General features: G+C 38.5%; 1 protein-coding gene across 4 annotated transcripts in view; it reads right to left on the bottom strand.

The window, feature by feature from the left end:
- The window catches only part of slc24a3 (solute carrier family 24 member 3), a 125,018-nt gene that overhangs the window by 16,351 nt on the left and 88,168 nt on the right, over positions 1-20,499 (bottom strand). For 3 of the 4 annotated variants that reach the window (XM_042433892.1, XM_042433891.1, XM_042433894.1), the window contains 3 exons: positions 6,152-6,228; positions 985-1,059; positions 738-822 (listed from right to left, as the gene is read on the bottom strand). In XM_042433892.1, the coding sequence (XP_042289826.1) occupies positions 738-822; positions 985-1,059; positions 6,152-6,228 (237 nt within the window). Of the gene's footprint in view, positions 1-737; positions 823-984; positions 1,060-6,151; positions 6,229-8,618; positions 8,641-20,499 lie in introns of those variants that run through there. The other variant, XM_042433893.1, reaches the window with a different exon arrangement.

Genomic DNA, 20,499 nt, shown 5'->3' with positions numbered 1-20,499 from the left:
TACACATTTTATTTATTTATTTTTTTAATTTGGCTCAAAAAATGACAGATATATAAACATAGAATATTCATTGAATAAGCCTAATGCCGTTCACAGTATCATAATAGCCCAAGTCAGTGCTTCTCAACCTGGGGATCCACAAGATCCCACAAAAACATCTGGTCATCAGATTAAAGGAATAGAAAAGAAAATATCTGTTACAGAAATATACTGAAAATCCTTCAAATAAGGTGGAACTGCTCACAACTCATGTTCACATGAGTTGTTCACACTATAATGAAAAGTCATAAGCAGACACTGTATCATTTTGATAAGCCAAAATGTTAGGGACCAAAATATTGTATATACACAAACCACAAACAATGAATAACAATTAATAGGTTCTACTAAATTTAACATATGTCATTTCTGCTGCAGGAGCTGCTTGAGACTATGATGTAGCACAAAAATTAAATGGAAAAAATATAAAAAATGCACAAAACAATTTGCACCATGTGGTACACTGTCAGCCTTTCTCTTCTTTTCTATATTTCTCCAATCTTAAGTGGAGGTCTAATACAAGTAAAAGACAGTTATTAATGTTAACTGTTAAACATGAGTCTTGCAACTTTGCTGCTATAGATATGTTACTGTGAGCTATAAGCATATGATGTGTATACGCATGCATGTAGTCACACACATGCACATCATACACATGCGTACAAATGTATGGCTACGTGTGTGTGTGTTATTCTTACCAATGACAGAAGTGAACAGTTCAGGAGCTGAACTGCCTGCTGCCATGAAAGTCGCTCCTGCAACATCCTCACTCAGATGAAGACGCTGATGTTAAGAGAGTCACAGAAAGAGACACAAAAAGGAATGAACGAATGAAAGAAAAGCATTTTCTGAACAGAAATGCATCTCAAAGCATTACTAAGAGAGTTCTTGTGTGGTGACGTAAGCTCAGGGGAAGTGCAATAATAACTTGCAGTGCTCTCTTACCTCACATATCTTGTCTAGTGAGGGGACAAAGTAGTCGTCACACACCAAGGCCAAGGCATAGAACATGTAGACTGCCTGCAGGGGCCAAAACACAAACACAAACACACACACAGGTGAGGAACAAGACACACATGGCCAGGACACATGCTGAAAAAACATTGGGTATTAAAGCTCCATTTTTCTCTGTTTACAGTGGAATCACAGCTACAGCCATCATTCATCTGATAAAAACTTACTTTACTAGTGTCTTACACTTAAAAGGCTCAATAATTATTTTAGCTTTTAAACAGTGTAATACAGACTTGTCCAGATGAGTGCTGAAAGAATTGACTTGAAGGATACAGCAGAGAAGATGCTGAGGAGGTCTGTCTGATCAAACTTGTCAATATTCAAGTATGTCCCAGAGTGCAAGCCAAGTGTCTCATCTACTGGCCAACGCAGGGAGTGGTGAGTTATTCCAAATTCACACTTGAAGCAACACAAAACTGACTGGATGCAACCATGTCATTTACTGTAAAAGTAAGCCTAGTAGAAGAATGTATTAGTGGACTTGACTTTAGCTACATGACTGTTTATTTTGGTTTAGAGTGTGAATTAGTTCTTAATCCCTTCAGCAGCAGCAGCAGCTGTGGTGCTGAAAGGACAGCAACTGCAGGCTGAATAACATGTCTGTTCAACAGACGAGGTAACAGGGCAGAGCAGGGCAGTACGTAATCTTTCAGTATTGGCTATATAAATTAGATTTACTGCTGCACTCTGGGCATGCAGGCTGTCAAAAATACATTAATGTGCTTTGTTAAATCCTTGAAAAAACACAGCATTGTGAGCAAGTGAACTATGGAGGTATATGAACAAATACATGGCAGCCAGCAGTTTCAATCACTGGTGTCCATGAAAAAAAAAAACACTATAAGACAGTCTGTAAAGCAGGACATATTTTGTTTATTTGAGGCTTGTTCAGTTGTACAATTAATTAATGTATTGTCTTGACTAATTTTACACCTACAGTAAACTGGGTGTAGGCTGTATTATGGAACATTTCCTGACTACGACTGATGGCTGGCATGTGGCCTTAGACCCATATAGTATAGAAAAATAATGCACTCTGCAGAGCCTATTGATCTCATGCGTCTCAGCAACAAGAAAAGTGCTCAGACACTGTTGCTTTGTCTTTTAACTTCCTGTCTACATCAGAAGTGTGAATGTGCTGTGTTGTGTAGGTTGAATTTTGCTGCTTGTGATCAACTTGTACCTACATTTCAGCAAATATCTGAGCAATTTGACAATAGAACGTACAATGTGAAGGACTGCCATAGCTGGAAGAAAATAAGACTTCTTCTATACCAGTCTTACAAACATTGAGTGTTAATTACATAATTTCTCCCACACATATCAGCTGCTCTGATGTGACTGAGCTTACTGGACAGAATGTGTTGGTATTTGTGTTTTATTTTGTGTTTATGATATCATAATAGAAGTTGTCTAAGTGTAAGTGTCGCTGTTTAAAATGTGCTAATACAATATTTCTTCATCCCTAATGCAGTGCACAGTGCAGACATTGAGCTACTGCTGCAACACAAAGTAAGCTAGCTGGGCCAGCTGTAAACTAATGTTAAATATCTGCAAATATTGTCCTTTTACTCTGAGGTGTTATCTGTGGCAGTATCTGGTCACATGACCTCCTAAAATATGTAGATGTGACTTTTGTCTCATATAGCCAAGAATAGCAACCTTAAGATAAGAGACATAACAGGAAATGGAACAAAAAAACTGGCAGGTAGCAAGTGGAATAATCAACTCCAAACCATGCAGTTAAAAATAGAGAGAAAGAAAAAAAGGAGTAGGGAAGTGCATATATAATATAATTATATTTATTATACTATGATTATACAGCTTGCCATGGATTATCTCTACTATCCCGTCCCTAAAAGAAAGTAGAAATTTTAAGTAATTTCAATGGCTAGATACAGGGATTACACTTTGCTTTGCATGTATAAAAAAGGGAAAAACTTTTAGATGGTTGTACATAGATGTCCATCAGATGGACTTCTCTTAACAGACAGTTTGGCTTGACATATTTGTTGATATGTAAATATAAAAGGGGTATTCCTTCTTCAGAATGGCTTAAAAATGAACTTTTTGTAACTATTTACATTATCTGTTGAAGTGACATGGATTGTATACTGAGGATAAATAAACAGATTAGGGCTCCACAAAGATGAAAGTAGTGTTATTATAATTCAGGTTACAAAATCACATAATCGCTGTTTGGCCTGTAGAGCAGGTTTGATGTCTGAATCCTCAGACAGTCAGTCAGTGTGTCCTCACATCACACATAAGCCTCTGCTCAACATCTGCCAAACACGTCCACATTACGCCACACTGGCAGTCAGCTCACTGGGAAGTTACACTTTAGTGTAGTCTATGTGTGTGTGTGTGTGTGTGTTAGTTTAGGGCTATATTCTAAATTCTCAAATTTCTGCTGCTATGTGCCTAAACTACAGAGAACCAGGCATTTATTTGAAACACATTACATATCAATTATATTAAATAGTCTAATAAACTATAGACTATTAAAAAGTCAGAATTTAAGGGTGCAGTGTGTAGAATTTAGTGGCATCTAGCTTAAGTTTGTTGCAATGTGCACCCTCACCACTAGATGCCACTAAATCCTACACACTGCACCTTTAAAATAATTGAAGACAAAGATATGTGATAGATGCACGTTGAGGAAAAATAAACAGACAACTTAATCTTGCGATATACACAATTATTGTCCTTTATTAGTGTTAATTTGCAGTTGTTTTTAAACATTTTTACATATGAACTTAAGAGGTTAGCTCAGACAGCCAATCAGGTATCAGTTTCCATCTTGTGATGTGACAAAACCTATGTGCAAAGGGTTTCACTTCCTTTTGAGCCACAGCAAGAAGTGAATTTAAGAACCCTACTATGGCAAAGGCATGACCCATCCCACTCTGCCTCTAATTGGCTTGGCCTGACGATAAATAGATAAATAATAATAATAATTATAAATAAATATAAAAGAAAAAAACAAACAAGAATAACGAATAAATATATCCTGTTAACTAAAGAACCAAATGAGTGAAACATTTCTATTTGTGGCCTTTCTAGTGATCAAGTGTACTGTAAATAAATGGACTGCATTTAAAAGAAATACAGCTTAAAAAGTTTGAGCAAATTTGCCAAAGACAGTGGAAAAAGCAAAAACTTCCTGTTCTTCCAGCGAGGGCTACGTGAGAAACGTTATTGTCAAGCCAAGCCAATCAGAGGTCAGGTTTTTGGACCTACCTACAGGTTGAGCCTGGATACTGTTGGATGATTGATGGTGAGCTACAACCCAATGGAGCGGAGTGATAAACTCAGTTGCATGCAGAAGATTAAAACCCAGGACTTCAAGGATTTTGTCTCTACACACATATGACCAACACATTCTACAGTGTGTTAGGACGAACCATTATCACTTCCACAGTGGTACAAACAGAACTATCAGCTAGTTCTGGATGGTATGTGTTGGACGCAAGGATTGAGTTCACATCAGTGACTGAAGGAAGTTGGGATCTAATTGAATTTTGAATCTAAAGACTTATTGGTAAATTAGGATTTTGTGTATTTTTTCATTTAACTTTTCATTAAGAGGAAGAGTTGCTCTTCCAAAAGGAGATATTGTGTCAGAGTGTTGATTCCAGTGTATTGTTTGCTCCATCCTGGCGCCGTAATCTATCTTAGTATCTTCTGATTTTCTGCTCCATAGTAAATATCACCCCTAGTATATTCACCACAGCCTTTATTATATGTTATAACTTTTAGTAAAAATGGTTACACACCAGACTTAATTCTCCTGTTTATGAGTATATTTTGTCATATTTGACTCGGATGCACAATGTACATTTCCACAGCATTATTATACAACTACACACTTGTGTCATAGTACCACTCTGCTGCTCTGACTTTCTCTTTTTAACAGAAGTGCTGTTTTCACTCATTAATAAACTCCAGTCACTTCTACTTTGCTGTTTTTTTTTTTTGTGAGACTGGTTCCTACCATTAATTTCAATCTCTTTTTACGCAGTTTTTTTTAACTACTGTTAAGTTACTATCAATGATTCTCACCACTTCTGTAATGTAATGTAAAAAAACATTGTTGAGTTTCATTATTGGTAGCATAACAGTGATTGAAAAAACAGCACAGAAGAGTTTGAAATTAATTTGTGAATGAAAACAATATTTCTGCCGTCCTTTATTCACCACCAGCCTTTATTTATTCCTATCATTTGAATACTGGATTTTATTTGAGAATTTATACTATTTTTGAATTTCAATTGTATATCGGCTGCTGGTCATGGCTGGATTAACCTGTTAAGGGGGCCCTGGGGCAAAACATGTGCTGTTGGGCCCAAAATGACACCCCCCCAGCCCCTAACTACTGCCCTCTGCGCAATGTGTATGTTATCTGATTGCAACCTATAATCCACTGCTGGAATAATACTTCAATTGTGTTAGTTTGTTATATTTTGCAACTTTATTTAGGAATATTCACCACGTGAGAATAATATAAACTGAAATAATAAAGCTGAAAAACTAGATTTTGACACAGGTTCCCTCCACCAATTGACATGCAGTGAATGTGGGACTTTTGGGGCCCCCTGGGGTCTGGGGCCCTGGGACAGTTGCTGGTTAAGATTAGTAACATCTGAGTGTTAGCTTTAGTGTTACTGAATGCATCTCACAAATATAGCTAAATCACACTGTATGTACTGTATATATGCTGTATATAGTGTTCAGTATATGATTTTATTTAAATCAGAGCAGTCTGCACAGTGATTTGCTGCTGCATAAAAAGCCTTAAAGACATATCTCAGCACAGATAAAGCCCTGGTAGGAGGAAATATCAGCAGTAATTATTATTCATCAGTTGGCATTTTTTGAATCATTTTTCAAACTGTGTATTATTAAAGGCCTTTTTCTGCAATCTCAGCTTCCCTGTTTCCTTCTCAGAGGCCTTTTACAGTGTATCCAATGTTGTATCGTTGATTTAAACCTCCACAAAGAAGAGAGCAAGAGCTACTTTGGAAATGCAGTGACTATATCAAACCTGAGCACCCTGTACTAAGTGTGTATATGCAGTAGTGCAGGTGACACTCACACAGAGGACATGCAGACCCACTGCTCCATCAATGCGCTCCTGGTTGGTGAAGTAATCCCTGGGGAACTCATGGATTGCTGCAGGGAAAAAAAACAAACAAACACACACATGCTCAAACACTGAAAGGAGAAAAAAAAAAAGAAATAAATATGAACTGCAGGTGAAGGAAGATATCCTGAGGGACTCATGTGGAATGTCTCATCAACCAAACAACCACAAATAAATAAACAAATAAATAAAATCAAGGTGACGAGCAGATACGAGTCAAATGGACGACTGAGCTCAAGTGAACTTAATATCCAGTGAGGAGGAGGAGAAATAGAAGCAGAACAATGAATTCAAATAAAACTGTGTGTGGGAATCTGAGGATAAACACTGAGGAACAGAAGTCATGTCTCATTTTTCATGATCTGTTTCATCTCTTTCATGAGCTCCTTTTGCCTGTTAGCAATCTGTCAAAAATCTCTAAATGCCAATTATGACAAAACATTCCCCGGGCAAGTGAAAGACAAAGAAAAAGAATAAAAAGCGGATGTACCTCAATAAACACAGATTTAGTTTGTTTTCCTTTTTAAAATAACTTAACATTTGTGTCTGATTATTTACTGTGTCTGGTTATTTTGGCTATTATAGACCGATGGTTATACATATTAGCTAGAGCCCTAATATATCAAGCAAGGGAGGGCTTCAAGTTATATAAAAAGTCCCATCACCTGTATTCAAGTATTTTATTAGCTTTTGCAATAGATACAAAAACATAATTCAACATAAGACGAAATTGTTAATTTATATCAATGAAGAACAGGTAACAGAATGAAACAAAAACAGATCTGGGAACATGTGGGTAGCTAAAACAAGTATAACAAGACAGACCAATAGGCTTTCAGGAAAATCAGGCTTTGTCCAACTCTTCCAGTGGCAGAGAATAGTCCCATAAAAAACACCATAAAGCCTTCTAGTGTAAGTCCAGATTCTAGTCTGGGTAGACCTGGTGGGGGAATTCTGGCATCAATGGTTTATGGAACCACTCTCCAATACTTTTTTTATACTTCCAGCAGTTAATTATCATCTACAAGAACCATTTTTTGAAGTTGAACTGATGTATGATAATACCTATGTATCATTGTGTAGTAAAGTTGCCCACTGCATCTCTACCTGACCAGCCCACATCCTGTCATCTGTATCTGAATGTCAGTACGAGTTCAGATGATTCATTCACACTGACTATCTGCTTTCTTTGGTCAAACAGCATAATTTTACTTTGTTGGGTTTTTTTCTGTTCACAATTACAACAGAAGCAAGGCTTCAAAACAGCAGCTGTCACTCAGTACAAAGAACAAAATCCAATTCAAGTCTGCGTACACCCTGATTTTATTATAGTCATAGATAGTGCCTCCAAAATTTCCTCCCAAACTCAACAAGGGTTGGACTGGTTGAGTGTGAGTCTAAGATCACACTCATTTGTTGCCCTGAAAGCGAGGATGTAGCACAAACACATGCAAAATGGACACACTAAGCAAAAAGACTGATTGTTCTAGATAAAACCAGGCAGTGATGACTTGTCCACTGATGTACTGAGACCTGAGAGTTCCAGGATTTGGAAGTTTCAAAATAATTTGTAAACTATTAACAACTTATTAACATAATTAGTTGTTAATAGTTTAGTCAGCAATGATTGTGATAATCAATTACTTATTTCAGTCACTTATAGAAATATAAATAAATAATAATAGACAAGAATCAATGCTATCTATTTACAGTTACCAGCGTCTTAAATAAGAGTATTTTATTCTTTTTTGTTTTACAGCATTGTAAATTGAATATATTTGGGTTTTGTGCTGTTGTTCTGACATTTTATCGACAAAATAATCAATCAATGAATGAAGACAATAATCTGCAAATGAATCAATGATAAAAATAATCATTAGTTGCAGACCTACTTATCTGTCTCAATTCTATTCTAAGCAGCCTTTAGGTCTGTAGTGTAGCAGCATATTCAGAACAGTCAGCATGCAGAGCGTTTTTTGAGCGTGCTGTTGAAGTGTAATATAGAGAGCTGAAGTAAAACCAAAGCTTGTGGGTTCTGTTCCAGAAGTAAGAAAACCTCATTCAGAACCCCATTTACATTTGTAAAAACACAAATAACTGATAATCCAGTCTTAGAACAGAACCTTTCTCTGTCATGTTGTCTAGTTTTTACAAGGACAATAATTTACAAAAAAAATTCAATGATTATTCAATGTTCCTTAACCTATTTCTCATAAGCGAGGGGTCACTATTAGTTCAGACATGTGTGATAACAGCAGGACACAGAGGAGCAATCAGTGTCGTTTTTAGACAGCAGACAAACACAGTTTAAGTGTTGACTTAAAGCGAATATCGGCGATATCGGCATAACGGATACAGACGAAACCAAGTTATGATGACAATTCTTGTTTAACTTTGTTAAAATCACAAAGGTTTCAACCTCTAAAAGCAAGTGCTGTAGTAGTAAACTCCAGTCAACTCATTTTGTCAGAGGAAAGCTGAATGAGAGATCGCCTCGAGTTACAGAAGCTACGTCAGGATTTTGGCACTCTCGTCTCTCACGCTGCATTGAATAAAAAAAGTGAAGGCACAACTGCGAATGGTGATGAAACAGCTCCAGTGTTCGACCTTTTTGAAGAGATGAATTGACAGTGTCATTCCAGGGTCACAGCTATTGAATCACATCACAGTTGTCTTGCAGAAGCAGCAAAATCTGCATTTTCATGCACATATTTGGAGTCAGTGAAGTTCTGGTACGAAAAACCTGAACCACAGTAGGCAATGTCCCAGAGTTGAAATGAAACGCTCCACACGTACTCAGCGTGAGGCCGATCTCAGTGAAATATCACTTTGACACGACTCTGTCCCTCCATCTTTGACCTGACAGAGGTGACACCATGAATCCATCACTGCCCCACAGCAGCAGCCAATCACAACATGCCAAAATATGCTGCATACTCATTCACAGCCATCATGTGCATTTCCTGTTGCATATGAGTCTGCACACGAGCGGCCGGGCTAAAAATAGCTTCAGTCCGTCGTGACCATGTGTGTGTGTGTGTGTGTGTTTGTGTGTATTTGGGATTTGCTTGGCTTGCTCTGTGTGTGTACTATCTGTGTGCTGTATGCTTCTTTGCTGTGTGTGTGTGTGTGTGTGTGTGTGTGTGTTTGTGCGAGCGCTTGTGTAATGTGAAGGCAACCCAATGTGCAGTGACATTCTCTCTCTCAACAGCCGAGAGCCTGTGAGTCAGGCGGCTTCAGCTTCAGCCTGCCCTGTGTGGCCCAAACACAACACTGGCCTGTCTGCTCATAGGAACTGACAGGAGCACAGAGAGAGAGAGAGAAGAGAGATAGAGAGAGAGAGAAAGAGAGAAGGAGAAAGAGAGTGTGTGAAAAAGAGAGAGAGAGAGAGAGAGAGAGAGAGTGACAGGGTGCAAAACAAAAGAAAAGGACAAAATGAAGAATGATGTGAAGCTTCCATTGAAAAAAATGATGAAAAAAAGAGCTTAAGTGTGAACAGAAAGGGAAAGTTAGAGTAATGAAAAAAGACATTATTCTATGTCCATGCAGTAATGTAAACTCTCTACAGACTAATAACAGCGATCATGGTCTCAGTCTCTGGAGAGTAGTTCTGTGGAAGGTAGATGCCACTGCACATGCGTGGTTCAGTTGACAGAGCTTCGTTAGCTTGTTGTGCTACATATCACAACATCTTGACTTTGTACCACATTGTACATGTAGCACAACAAAGCTAGCGCATTGGCGTCTACCATACACAGAACTACTCTCCAGAGACTGAAAACATGATGGCTATTATTAGACTTTGGAACTTTTTCTAATCAAACTACCATGACTGTAATCTTTGTGGTGAGAGAACATGTCACCCAGTGCAGTGTTGTGGCTCACTGATGTGTTTTAATAGTTTTTGGACAACAATGGAGATCTATGGCACAAAGGAATATCAGGCTTTTGATACACACACAGTGAGATCATTGTTTGTTTGGCTTTGCACATGAGATTTTTGTTGACAATAAAAAGAATATAGAACATTGCCAGCTTTATCCTTTAAGAGTGAGATGAGAAGATGGATATCAATCATATCTGTGTGTTAATAACAGGGCTGGAGTCAGGATGTGGTGAGTTAAGATCACCAGAAAGACTGGAAGCTGAGGGAAACAGTTAGCCTGGCTCTGTCCAACATGCGCCTACCAACACCTGTAAAGATCACTAATGAATGATTTGTTCTGTACACAAACAGGTATATTAAAGAAAAATAAGTGATATGTTTTAGTTTTCTTAACCATACCTCACTCGTGTTATAAAATACTCATGCGAGGCCTTTTTTGAACTGTCATGTTTATGACTTTGTAACTGGATAAGAGCATCATCTGAACACCTCAGATGTCAAATACAGAGTCACACAGTTAGCAAGAAGTGCTTATCAACTCTGTTGGTAAAAATCTGTCAGAAAACAGCTTCGGTGTCGTTGCCAGGCCATTTCCAGCACTGGAATGTGTTTCCCACTGAACCGTCACAGCCAAGACAGCCTGTGCCAAGAGTAGTGCAACATACACACACACACACACACACACACACACACACACACACACACACACACACACACACACACACGTACACAATATGGACAAAAACAGAGAAGCACAGCACACTGCCGCCTGTGAAACATGCAGGGAAGAAAACAATTAAGTTCAATCTCTGTATCATCTCACATCTGACACTTATTGTGTGCATATTCCTACACACATTTACAATTATACCAACACAAGTACACACACACACACACACACACACACACCACACACACAAGGCTCCATACATACTGATGAGACAACGCTTTAACCAATCCCGCAGCCCTGAAATAACAACAACAGTCTCAGCCCGCTGGCGTGACTGGTCCTTTTGGAGCATCAATGAGAAGTCTTTGTGTTTTCAATTCACAGATTAGAGGCTCACTGAACCTGGCCAACGTAGGCATGGACACAGGCCAACTCTATTTATACCCGAGATGTGTGTTTGTGTGTCCGTATGTGTGTGCATGTGTGTGTGTGTGTGTGTCACAGGCCATCGCCACAAAGCTGTCCTTTCTCTTTCCTTTAACCTCAACCTGGCACTGACACAGACGCTTCCTGAGGGGAGGACAGGCAACATACCATGAAATATCTACTATTCAAACACACACACACACACACACACACACATGTGCGTGTGCATATAAGGTTGTGTAGTTCTGTTGGAGGAGCCAAGTTTATAGTTGCTTTTTAAGCAGAGTGCTTAAAACATCCCAAAACCTCGTGCCAAACCAGAAATTCTGACATATTTTCAATTTGTCACATGGAATTTCACATGGATTAAACCTTGATGCAGTCAGTCAAGAGTGTGAAATTCCACTTTCATATACAAAATTGTGCAGCACATCCCAAGTCTGTTTAAGTTGTGGTTAGTTTGGAGGCACATGACCTGGATTGATGATCTAGAATTGAAAAAAACGGAAAGACTTTGACTTTAACACAATGACTCTCAACTTCACTTAGACTTTAGCCTTGGAATGATTTTATATTTATATTGATTTTATAGTAAAAAAAAAAAAAGGGGTTGAAACTTTAAAAAACTTTTTTATTTTCCTGATAACACATAACCTTTGAATCAGTCTGACAGCAGCCAATCGTGTTGCGTGAGCAGGAAGGTAAAGTGTGTCAGACAGACAACAGATGATTCCTCAGATTATCACATTCTGATGAAGAGACTCTGCCATCAACTAAACATTTGGCAGAGAATTTACAAATGACCGTTACTGTGATGTCACAGGAGTAACACACCACCTGATCACTTTACCTTTAAATGATGATGATTATTTGAAAGTAATAAAATCTTAAAAATCATTTCTATATTATTTAAACTATACTAACTAACTGAGTGCTACTAACTGAGATTTTGCAGGTGAAATGGAAGAGGGAGGGGATGGAAATATATACAAATATATAAAATACAAGACAAAGGGGAAACAATGTACAGTAAGTTATTTTTCAGACCATTTTACCTTGATGTTTCCCTCAGTGCTCTCCTTTATTCCTGACTGTTAATGACTTATAGCAGCTCCAGCCCACTGCTACACGATTGAAGCAGCCAATTATGAATGTATTAAGTCAGCCTGTCAGTTTCCAGCAACAATCAAATCAAAGGAGTTTTACCAGAAATCTCCCACATTGATTTTTCATAACTAATTCAATCACTGATCTTTTTGTTGAGCTGACAGCATCAGAATATTTAACTCATATTTCCTCACATATAGGCTTCCTCCTGTGGAAACATGTGCTTGCAATTCCAAAAGTGTCTTCTCTTCAAACAATATTCAAAGTTCAGCAGGAAGAAGGACTTTCTTTTGTGCAGCATTTCTGTCCAGACATGTGTCTGGCTGACTTGCAAAACAATGACATTTCTCACCTTTGTAAAGAAGAAAGTCAGGAGTTTTTCAGATTTTATATTAGTGAGATGCAACAAAGGTCCACAGCTAAACCTGAACCGAGGAAATTGTGGTTCATGGTCAATATCACATGCAGTACATGCATGCAGTAGTTATGTGTACACAGATTTGAATCTTTTGCAGGCAAGGAGTTCTCAGCCAATGACAATGACAAGTACAACTTACAGAATGTGAAATCATTCTGAAAAAGCTATAAATCAAATCAAAAATGCTCTTTGATATGAGGAAAATCTTAAGCATTGTAGTTTTAAACCTGGAGACAAGCTTCTTTCTTTAACCTCTGACCCTCTTGTAGTTTTGATATCATCTGTGCATCACATGTTTGATACAGGATTTATGCTACTGCTGCCCTCTGCCACTCTGGTTGAAAGCTTCTGCTAAGTGCTTAAAATATAAATGTACGTTGTCAAAATGCTTCTTCCTCATGTCAAACAGAATCAGTCACATATGAGCATCCTTCATGATTGAGGATTAGTACACAGTGGCTGATAGCTGAAGCAGCCTGGCATCAGTGCTGCAATGACGTCACCCTCTCGTACTGCACTAATCTTGTTAAATATTCTGTGAAAAACTGCATGTCAAACAGTGAGTGAGACAAAAGCATTGCATAATCTCCGGATTTAGAAGAAGAGATAAAAAAAAAAAATCAATATGATTTACAGTAGCTGCTGCATTAAAGCTGTTTCTGGAAATGTATAATCGGAGTTAGGGGGTATTTGGTTGGGTTAAGTGCAGTCTGCAGCCTCTCTGAGGGGCTTTTTACAGTATGGGATGAAGGGAGCAGAAAGTAAAAAGGGATAGACAGACTGTTGTTAGTCAGTATTAGAGAGGATGAATCCTTGGTGGCCTCAGCTGAATGTTTGGAGAGGCCCGGGACAATGACTGGATTTGAAGCTTTCATATTTCTAAATGAATGAAGAAGAACGTGTTTGAAAAATTGTTTCTGCCTCTCAAAAAGAGGCAACTGCATATAAACTCAATGCAAAAAGATGCCAATATGTTGTAGGCATAGACACTTTCACACAGGTTGAAAATGTTCATACGGAGATGAGATGAAAAAAGAGAGGAGTCTGTTGTTTTTTTATGGAACTGGAGCTAAACATCACATGATTTTGTTAGATGTGAGCAGTCCTGGGTGATGAATCCTTCCTCAAAGCAGTTCCCTTAACTGAGCTCACAGGCAGTTAAATACTCCTCAGCTGCAGGGATGTGTTAAAGCTTAAGATCATTGAAGATGTGAATGGAAGCACGGGATTAATCACACTATCTAACCCAATCCTCTTCTTCTTCTACTTCTGTGGGAGCATGTGTGTGTACATGCGCAGATCTTCACACCATTTTTTTCCATTTTTGACACGTATGACCTTTAAATGACTTCTGACTCATTATTCTGTGACACACTATCTCCAGATATAAAAAGGTTAAAATGGATAATAAAAGCAAAATAAAAGTACCATGAAAGGCACCTGATCAATGACTTTATGTCTGACCCCACTGCAAAAAATTTTTTCAACAATTTTCAGCTCTGGAGACCTCAATCTCTGAAATAGCCTCTTTAAAGATCCCCTCCAGACATGTTTTAACATCTAGGATGAGTTTTCCACTAAAAAAAGTTACTTCATTAAAATCCTTAAAATTACATCTCCTCCTTCTCCCTCATTAAAAAAAAAACAAAAGTCCATTCTCAGTCTATGTGCACTGGTGGCTTACAATTTTCCACATCACACTTGTGTACGTTGTATACTGGACCACGACTGGCTCCAAACTGGTTGTGATGTCACAAATCATGCTTGTAGGTACATGTGTTATACTTAGATTTAAGGTGGGCAAAAATAAACTGAAGATAAACTTGACTTGAAGGTGAAAACACATACATCATTCTGCACAGTGAAGCTCAAACAATAAGCAAAACACATTTGTGAGTGGAGGTGATGCTGAGGAGGGACACCGGTTGAAAATGAATCTTTTGGCAGATTTGCAGTGATGTTAGTTATGTGCACTGTCCTTGTAAAAAAAAAAAAAAATTGGATTAAATCACTGCTTTAATTTTAGTTACTTCTACAGTTCAAGGAAGAAAAGTCTTATCTGGTGAAGGGTGCACCAACTACCCAACAGACACACAGGCGGTCAAATCCCTGAGCTGTGTGAGATCAATGTGGATTGACCTGAACGGAGACGGACGGCTCGTCACTCCAGGGGCAAAGAAACAACAGTCGACCCCCCCACCCCCACCCCCCCCCCCTCCATGCCGCCGCCACCCCCAACACTTACGTAATACCACAAGCATTACATAAGAGCTCTGCAGCTCCAATAGAGTCACACCGAAAGAGAGAGAATCCTCCAAATCCTATATATCATGTGATCTATGAGGATGGCCGCTCGCTGTGTTTTAAGAGCAGCAGAAAAGACGCCGCTTTATGCAGATGACAGATGGCTTTTCCTCCGTCTATGACAAAGCACGCTTTAGCATCTGTTGTGATGAAGAGATGCACACGCACACGCACACACATGGAGAAACAAACAACAGCTACTACAGCCCTGCTGTCACATGAAGACCATGCAACATTGATTTTTCTGTTTTGTTTATAACATTACGTGCTTGTATTTTTGAGAATTTTACACCTTTTGTACAATATATATATAATTTTACACAACACACAAGATGAAAGGTTGATGATTGAGGCGACACAGGCGACAGACTGACCTCACAGTGACTTTCCACATGTGAGAAGTTATTCTATAGTGATTTTTCATTGGCAGTTTCAGTTTGTGTGTTGACTTGTTCCCCCTAAAACATCAGACCACTGTCTTGTTTAAGAGTTGGCACTTTTATGGTGGCGTAAAGTATCACAACCATTTCAATATTTTTATATATTTATGAGGAACCTCGTGCTGACTTGCATTTTTTAAAAACTTTTTCCGCCTTTGTAAAAATGTATACACAAAAAAAGACAAAATACTATATAGTTAAAAATGTAGATATAATAAATACAGTATATAGGGGAAAATATAGTATTATATTGTATATATTATGTTAAAAAGTATACATAGTAATAAAGGGTCAAACCAAATCAATGAAAACAAATGTAAGCAAACAACTGGACATAATTCTATTTGTTTCAGTGTTAACGAACCTGCACACCTACACAGGTGTTTCCAGTTCTGGCTCATTAAACTTCTGTTCAGGTTGAAGAAGACAGAGCATTATGTGAGGTCATCAAACTTCATGAACCAATAGGAGTGACAGTTGTCACACCCTGACAGGTGCGACAGAAGAGTGAGGGAGACGTCAGACAGTCCTGAGAGCTGCAATCAGCCTGAATAAGTAACACCTGTGTCGGTGGACGGTGACCTTTCATTATGTTCTCAATGACTTTGTTATGTTTGGTTACTGAAAAAGGGTAATTCAACTGTTTGAACTTTGTCAACACTGACTTTACACTGCAGGATTATAATAATCCAGAGAGCCTACATTGAGATATACAAGTTCATCAGTTTTCAACAGTATTCAGGGCCTTTTTTTTTTTTTTTAGAAAAACTCCACCCAAACAAACTCTGTAACATTTAGTCAAACCTTTAAATAATTAAAAACTTCACATTTGATTTATTGATTTAAAGAAAAGGTTCAACATTCTCTGACGTAGGTTTACTTGCTTCCTTTACAAGATGGAGACATGAAGATTGGGGCAGTACCCTAATCTGTGTTCCACGCAACTTCCGTTTTTGATTTTGTCCAGTACTTTTGGTTTCTTGTTACTCCTCTTCATGTTATTAAACCTCTCAGAGGACCAGAGATATTACAGATAACATCTAAGGTAGCTACGGCCCTGCTTACAGTATCTCTCCATTTAGAGAACAGCAACTTTTTAGCAAGAGCAAAGACTATGGTCAGCAACTTCTTCTAGTTAATTAGACAGTCTGGACAAAAAACCCTACTATGCACAATGCTAGTTTTTGTCACACTGTCAACACTAATCCTCTAAAAACACATTCCCAAAACAAACAGAGCATCAGGTCCATGAAAATCATGTAGAGTTGAATTATTTGATCTTCAATCTCACATATATAATCCATGTTTCCTTTATTTCTCACTGATATAGTATACTCCACACTATGTGTGAACCCTCCCCCCCCCTTCCCCACACACACACACACACACACAAAACAACACACACGCGCGCACACACACACACACACATACGTATGCCAGTCTTGCTGCTAGCTGTCCTAATCCTCAAGATGGCAGTTTAATGCATTGGGAGTTAAGCGGAGCACTAAGGCTCAGACCCTGACAAAGTGCCATTTTGACAGTGTCATTTAGGTTCAGTGTTTATTGCACAAACTGTCTTTGCATCATGTATTTATTCTCTGAACTGAGCAGCTTAAGACGGACACAGTCGGCACGCTATATCAGCGGGTACGAGGGAGAAATATGATGTAAGTTTAAAATGTTCGACCCTGTGGCCTTACGCCTGCTAGTGGTTAACAGTTTAGTTCATAAGAAAGCATGCAACTACACACACACACACACATACTGTATACACAAACAGCAGCATGTGGTTGCATTTATTTTCTGCCACAAGTGCTTACAAGAAGTGGGTGGTATTACCTAACACATCGGACATTCGTCAGCAGGAAAAAAAAGTGTAGAAATTAGAGAAAATGAGGGGGAGAAACGAAGAGAGACTGACTCTGTTTATAACATTTACCTGTAAATCGCCCACTAACATCAGTGTTAAATAAATACAAATAAACATGCCTTTATAGTGGCTCATAATGTCTGCAGCTAAATTGTTCAGAAAAAAGAAACTATAGGAACTAAATGAATCACTTTAACAGGAAACAGAGAAAATTTCAAATAAAGGAAAGCAATGAAAAGGAAAGAAAGGAGGAGGAAAGTAGAAAACCGAGGGTCCAGGTTGAGCCGCCCTCCACTCTGTTGCTCTATAAACCTCTGAGTGTCTGCAGCCTCAGGCCACAATTAGCACAAGAGGTGACTCAGTGAGGGGGGGGGGCACAAGGTTCACACTAGCCCACCACTGAGCTACAGTAGCTGGGCAACTAACCTCCAAAAAAAAAAAAAAAAAGTTCTTCAATTCAGTTTAGCAACTTTGTTTTATCTTTTTGACAGTTTCAATTTCACTCATTCAAACATAGTTGTAACCCTTAATTTACCTTATAGGATCATTCTGGATTATCAAAACTTTGGTCTTTTTGATCATCTCTATCAGTTATGATAACAGTATACTCAAGTAAGTAGCGATGTCACTACAAAAATGACCATGACGCATAAGCAGTCAGAGGTAAAACACAAAGTGAGCAGATCTGAAATGATCTGAAATTTTTAATACTTGGAAATTACTTAAGTTACAAAATACTAAAAAACTGAATTTTCAAGAGTTTACAATTTAAAAGAGTTACATATACCTTACCATTCCTAATTTAGAACTATTGAGTTAATAAGCTCGAAAAGAGTACTCCATCGATTTAACATTGCACTCCATTGATGGACAATGCAACTCAACTTGTTTCACTCAAATTGTACAGATTGTGGTGTGATATGCTAGTAGCAGCTAATGTAGCTTCAAGTTGCTAGCCTCCAGCAGAGATGAGGAGCAGCTATGGAGTTCTGCTAACTTCACTTCTTTCTAACTCCATACCCCCAGATTTTTTTCATTTTCAAACTTGTGGTCTTCAGCCACAACCAAGGCTGACTCAAGTGACATCACTTGAGGCAATTTATTGGACTGAAGACACAAAACGCTTTACACGACTTTACATACATACGCAGTAGTGCTCCCCAAGACCTGTAAACACATGTTGGTGGGGTGTTCCTCTTTTCCCCTTTAAAATATCAGTATGATCATGATGAATATAATGTGTTGTGTTGTGTTGTGTTGTGTGTAAGTACAATGAGAGCCACTAAACCAGAGTCAAATTCCTTGTATGCATAAACATACTTGGCCAATAAAGATGATTCTGATATGAATAAATGTTTAACTTGAAGATTCCAAGTAATGACAATAACTTCACACAATCATCTAGACTGTTTAAATTAAGAAGACTCACTGCTCTGTTGGTCTTTTTGAACTGCAAAAACACACAATCCACTCTCCATTGTACTGTAGAGTGGTGCAAAGCTGGTGGTGGACATAGTGGCACAGTTAACAGCTAGAGCCAGATACTTTTCTCAGGAGGTGGTGGAAAGCAAAACATAGAGTGAATACTGGACTCACATTCACCAAGTGGCCAGAAACGCCACTCCAAATAAATGCTAATGTTGCTCCATGTATGCAGGATATGCAAATAGGCATCTTTTGGCTAACATACCCTTAAGAGGTGATAATGTGCCTCCAAGGGGCCAACATCAATGAATGCAGGTTTAAGGAATCACTGATAATTAGCTACAGCTTCTATGATCTGCAGCCACTGAGATTTGTCATTTTAACCAGCAAAAGGTCAGCACCAGCTAAAAATGAGTAGCATGCTTGTTTGTAGATATTTGCTATCAAAAGAAGAGCAAGAAGAGATCAAAGTTTTGACAGCAGTTTTGTTAGCCTTTGACTTTAGCAAGTCTTAGTTCACAATGGACAGTTTTGTTGATAATTTTACCATTCACCTTCTCCACACTCCTTTGAATTTGATGTTGCTGCATTCTCAGCAATTCATCTGGTCATTACAATGTTCTTACAAAAGGGAGAAACAGAGAGAGAAAACAATGAAAATAAGATCAATGTTGTAATAAAATAGAATTGACCTTTAATTATTTTCTCACAGTTATCATTTTCAAACGGAAAAAGACAACAAAATGAGCAAAACACCACCCGTTACTGTCTCCAACTGGCCTTCGGTTCACATCTTGAACATCTCCATCAGTGAAAACCCAGCAGATAACCATATCAGATCAAGACATGACTCTGGTTGCACAGTGCCCCCAACGGCACACATCCCCAATCAATCACCCTCTTCTCCACAATGACAAGTTCACCACTGTGACAGGCTCTTAACGAGCTCTGGACAGGAATAGTCTTTCTGTCTCTTTCTCTTTCTGTATGCTCTGCCTCAGAAAAGCTCTGGTGTTCTTGTCTCCAAGGAGCCTTTCCCCCCCCCCAGGGATACGTCATATTCATGGAAACGTGTCTATTCCCAACTCGTAGAGCGGAGTGAAAGCGATAGTGGAAGAACAACCAAAAAAAAAAAAAAAGAAGAAGAAGAAAGAGGGGAGGGATGAATCAAGCTGCACAGGGAGCTGGGGTCAACGCCGGCTCAACAGGCCAGCGTGTGAACACGAGAGAGAGACAGGATTCACAATGTGAATGTGTCTATGTGTGCAGGCTTGTATGTGTCCATCTGAGTGAGATGACTGACAGCAAGAGCTGCTTTTTGTTGCAGATGGAGAAAACTACACACTGAAAACTTTTCAGCTGTGTGTGTTTATGTGTGTGCGCTAGTTCCCAGATAAAGGTTACATGGTAATACTGGCATTTAATCAGTGAGGCAGCAAACGTGGGCAGCAAGAAATCAGATTATGACCTGCGCTGACCTGGGACTCATATTATACAAGATAGAAAAATCAATATAATCTTTCTTCACTGTGTCACCTGTGGATGATGGAGCGTGTTTGCTATGTGTACAATATATTGCTTTACGCCTATGTTAAGCCCTTATGTTATTTTGTTATCAGAATCACTTTCATGGCTGTTATGTCTCTGCTAAGTCATACAGTAGTGGAATACATAGTGTATGTTCCCTCTTGTCAAAGGGATTTTTACAGCTTACACATCACATCATAGTACACATTGATTTACTGATTAGCAGG

Source organism: Thunnus maccoyii, chromosome 14 (assembly GCF_910596095.1).
Source record: "Thunnus maccoyii chromosome 14, fThuMac1.1, whole genome shotgun sequence".
NCBI lineage: Eukaryota > Metazoa > Chordata > Actinopteri > Scombriformes > Scombridae > Thunnus > Thunnus maccoyii.
Note: the sequence above shows the minus strand (reverse complement) of the source record. Positions and strands in the feature narration are given on the sequence as shown.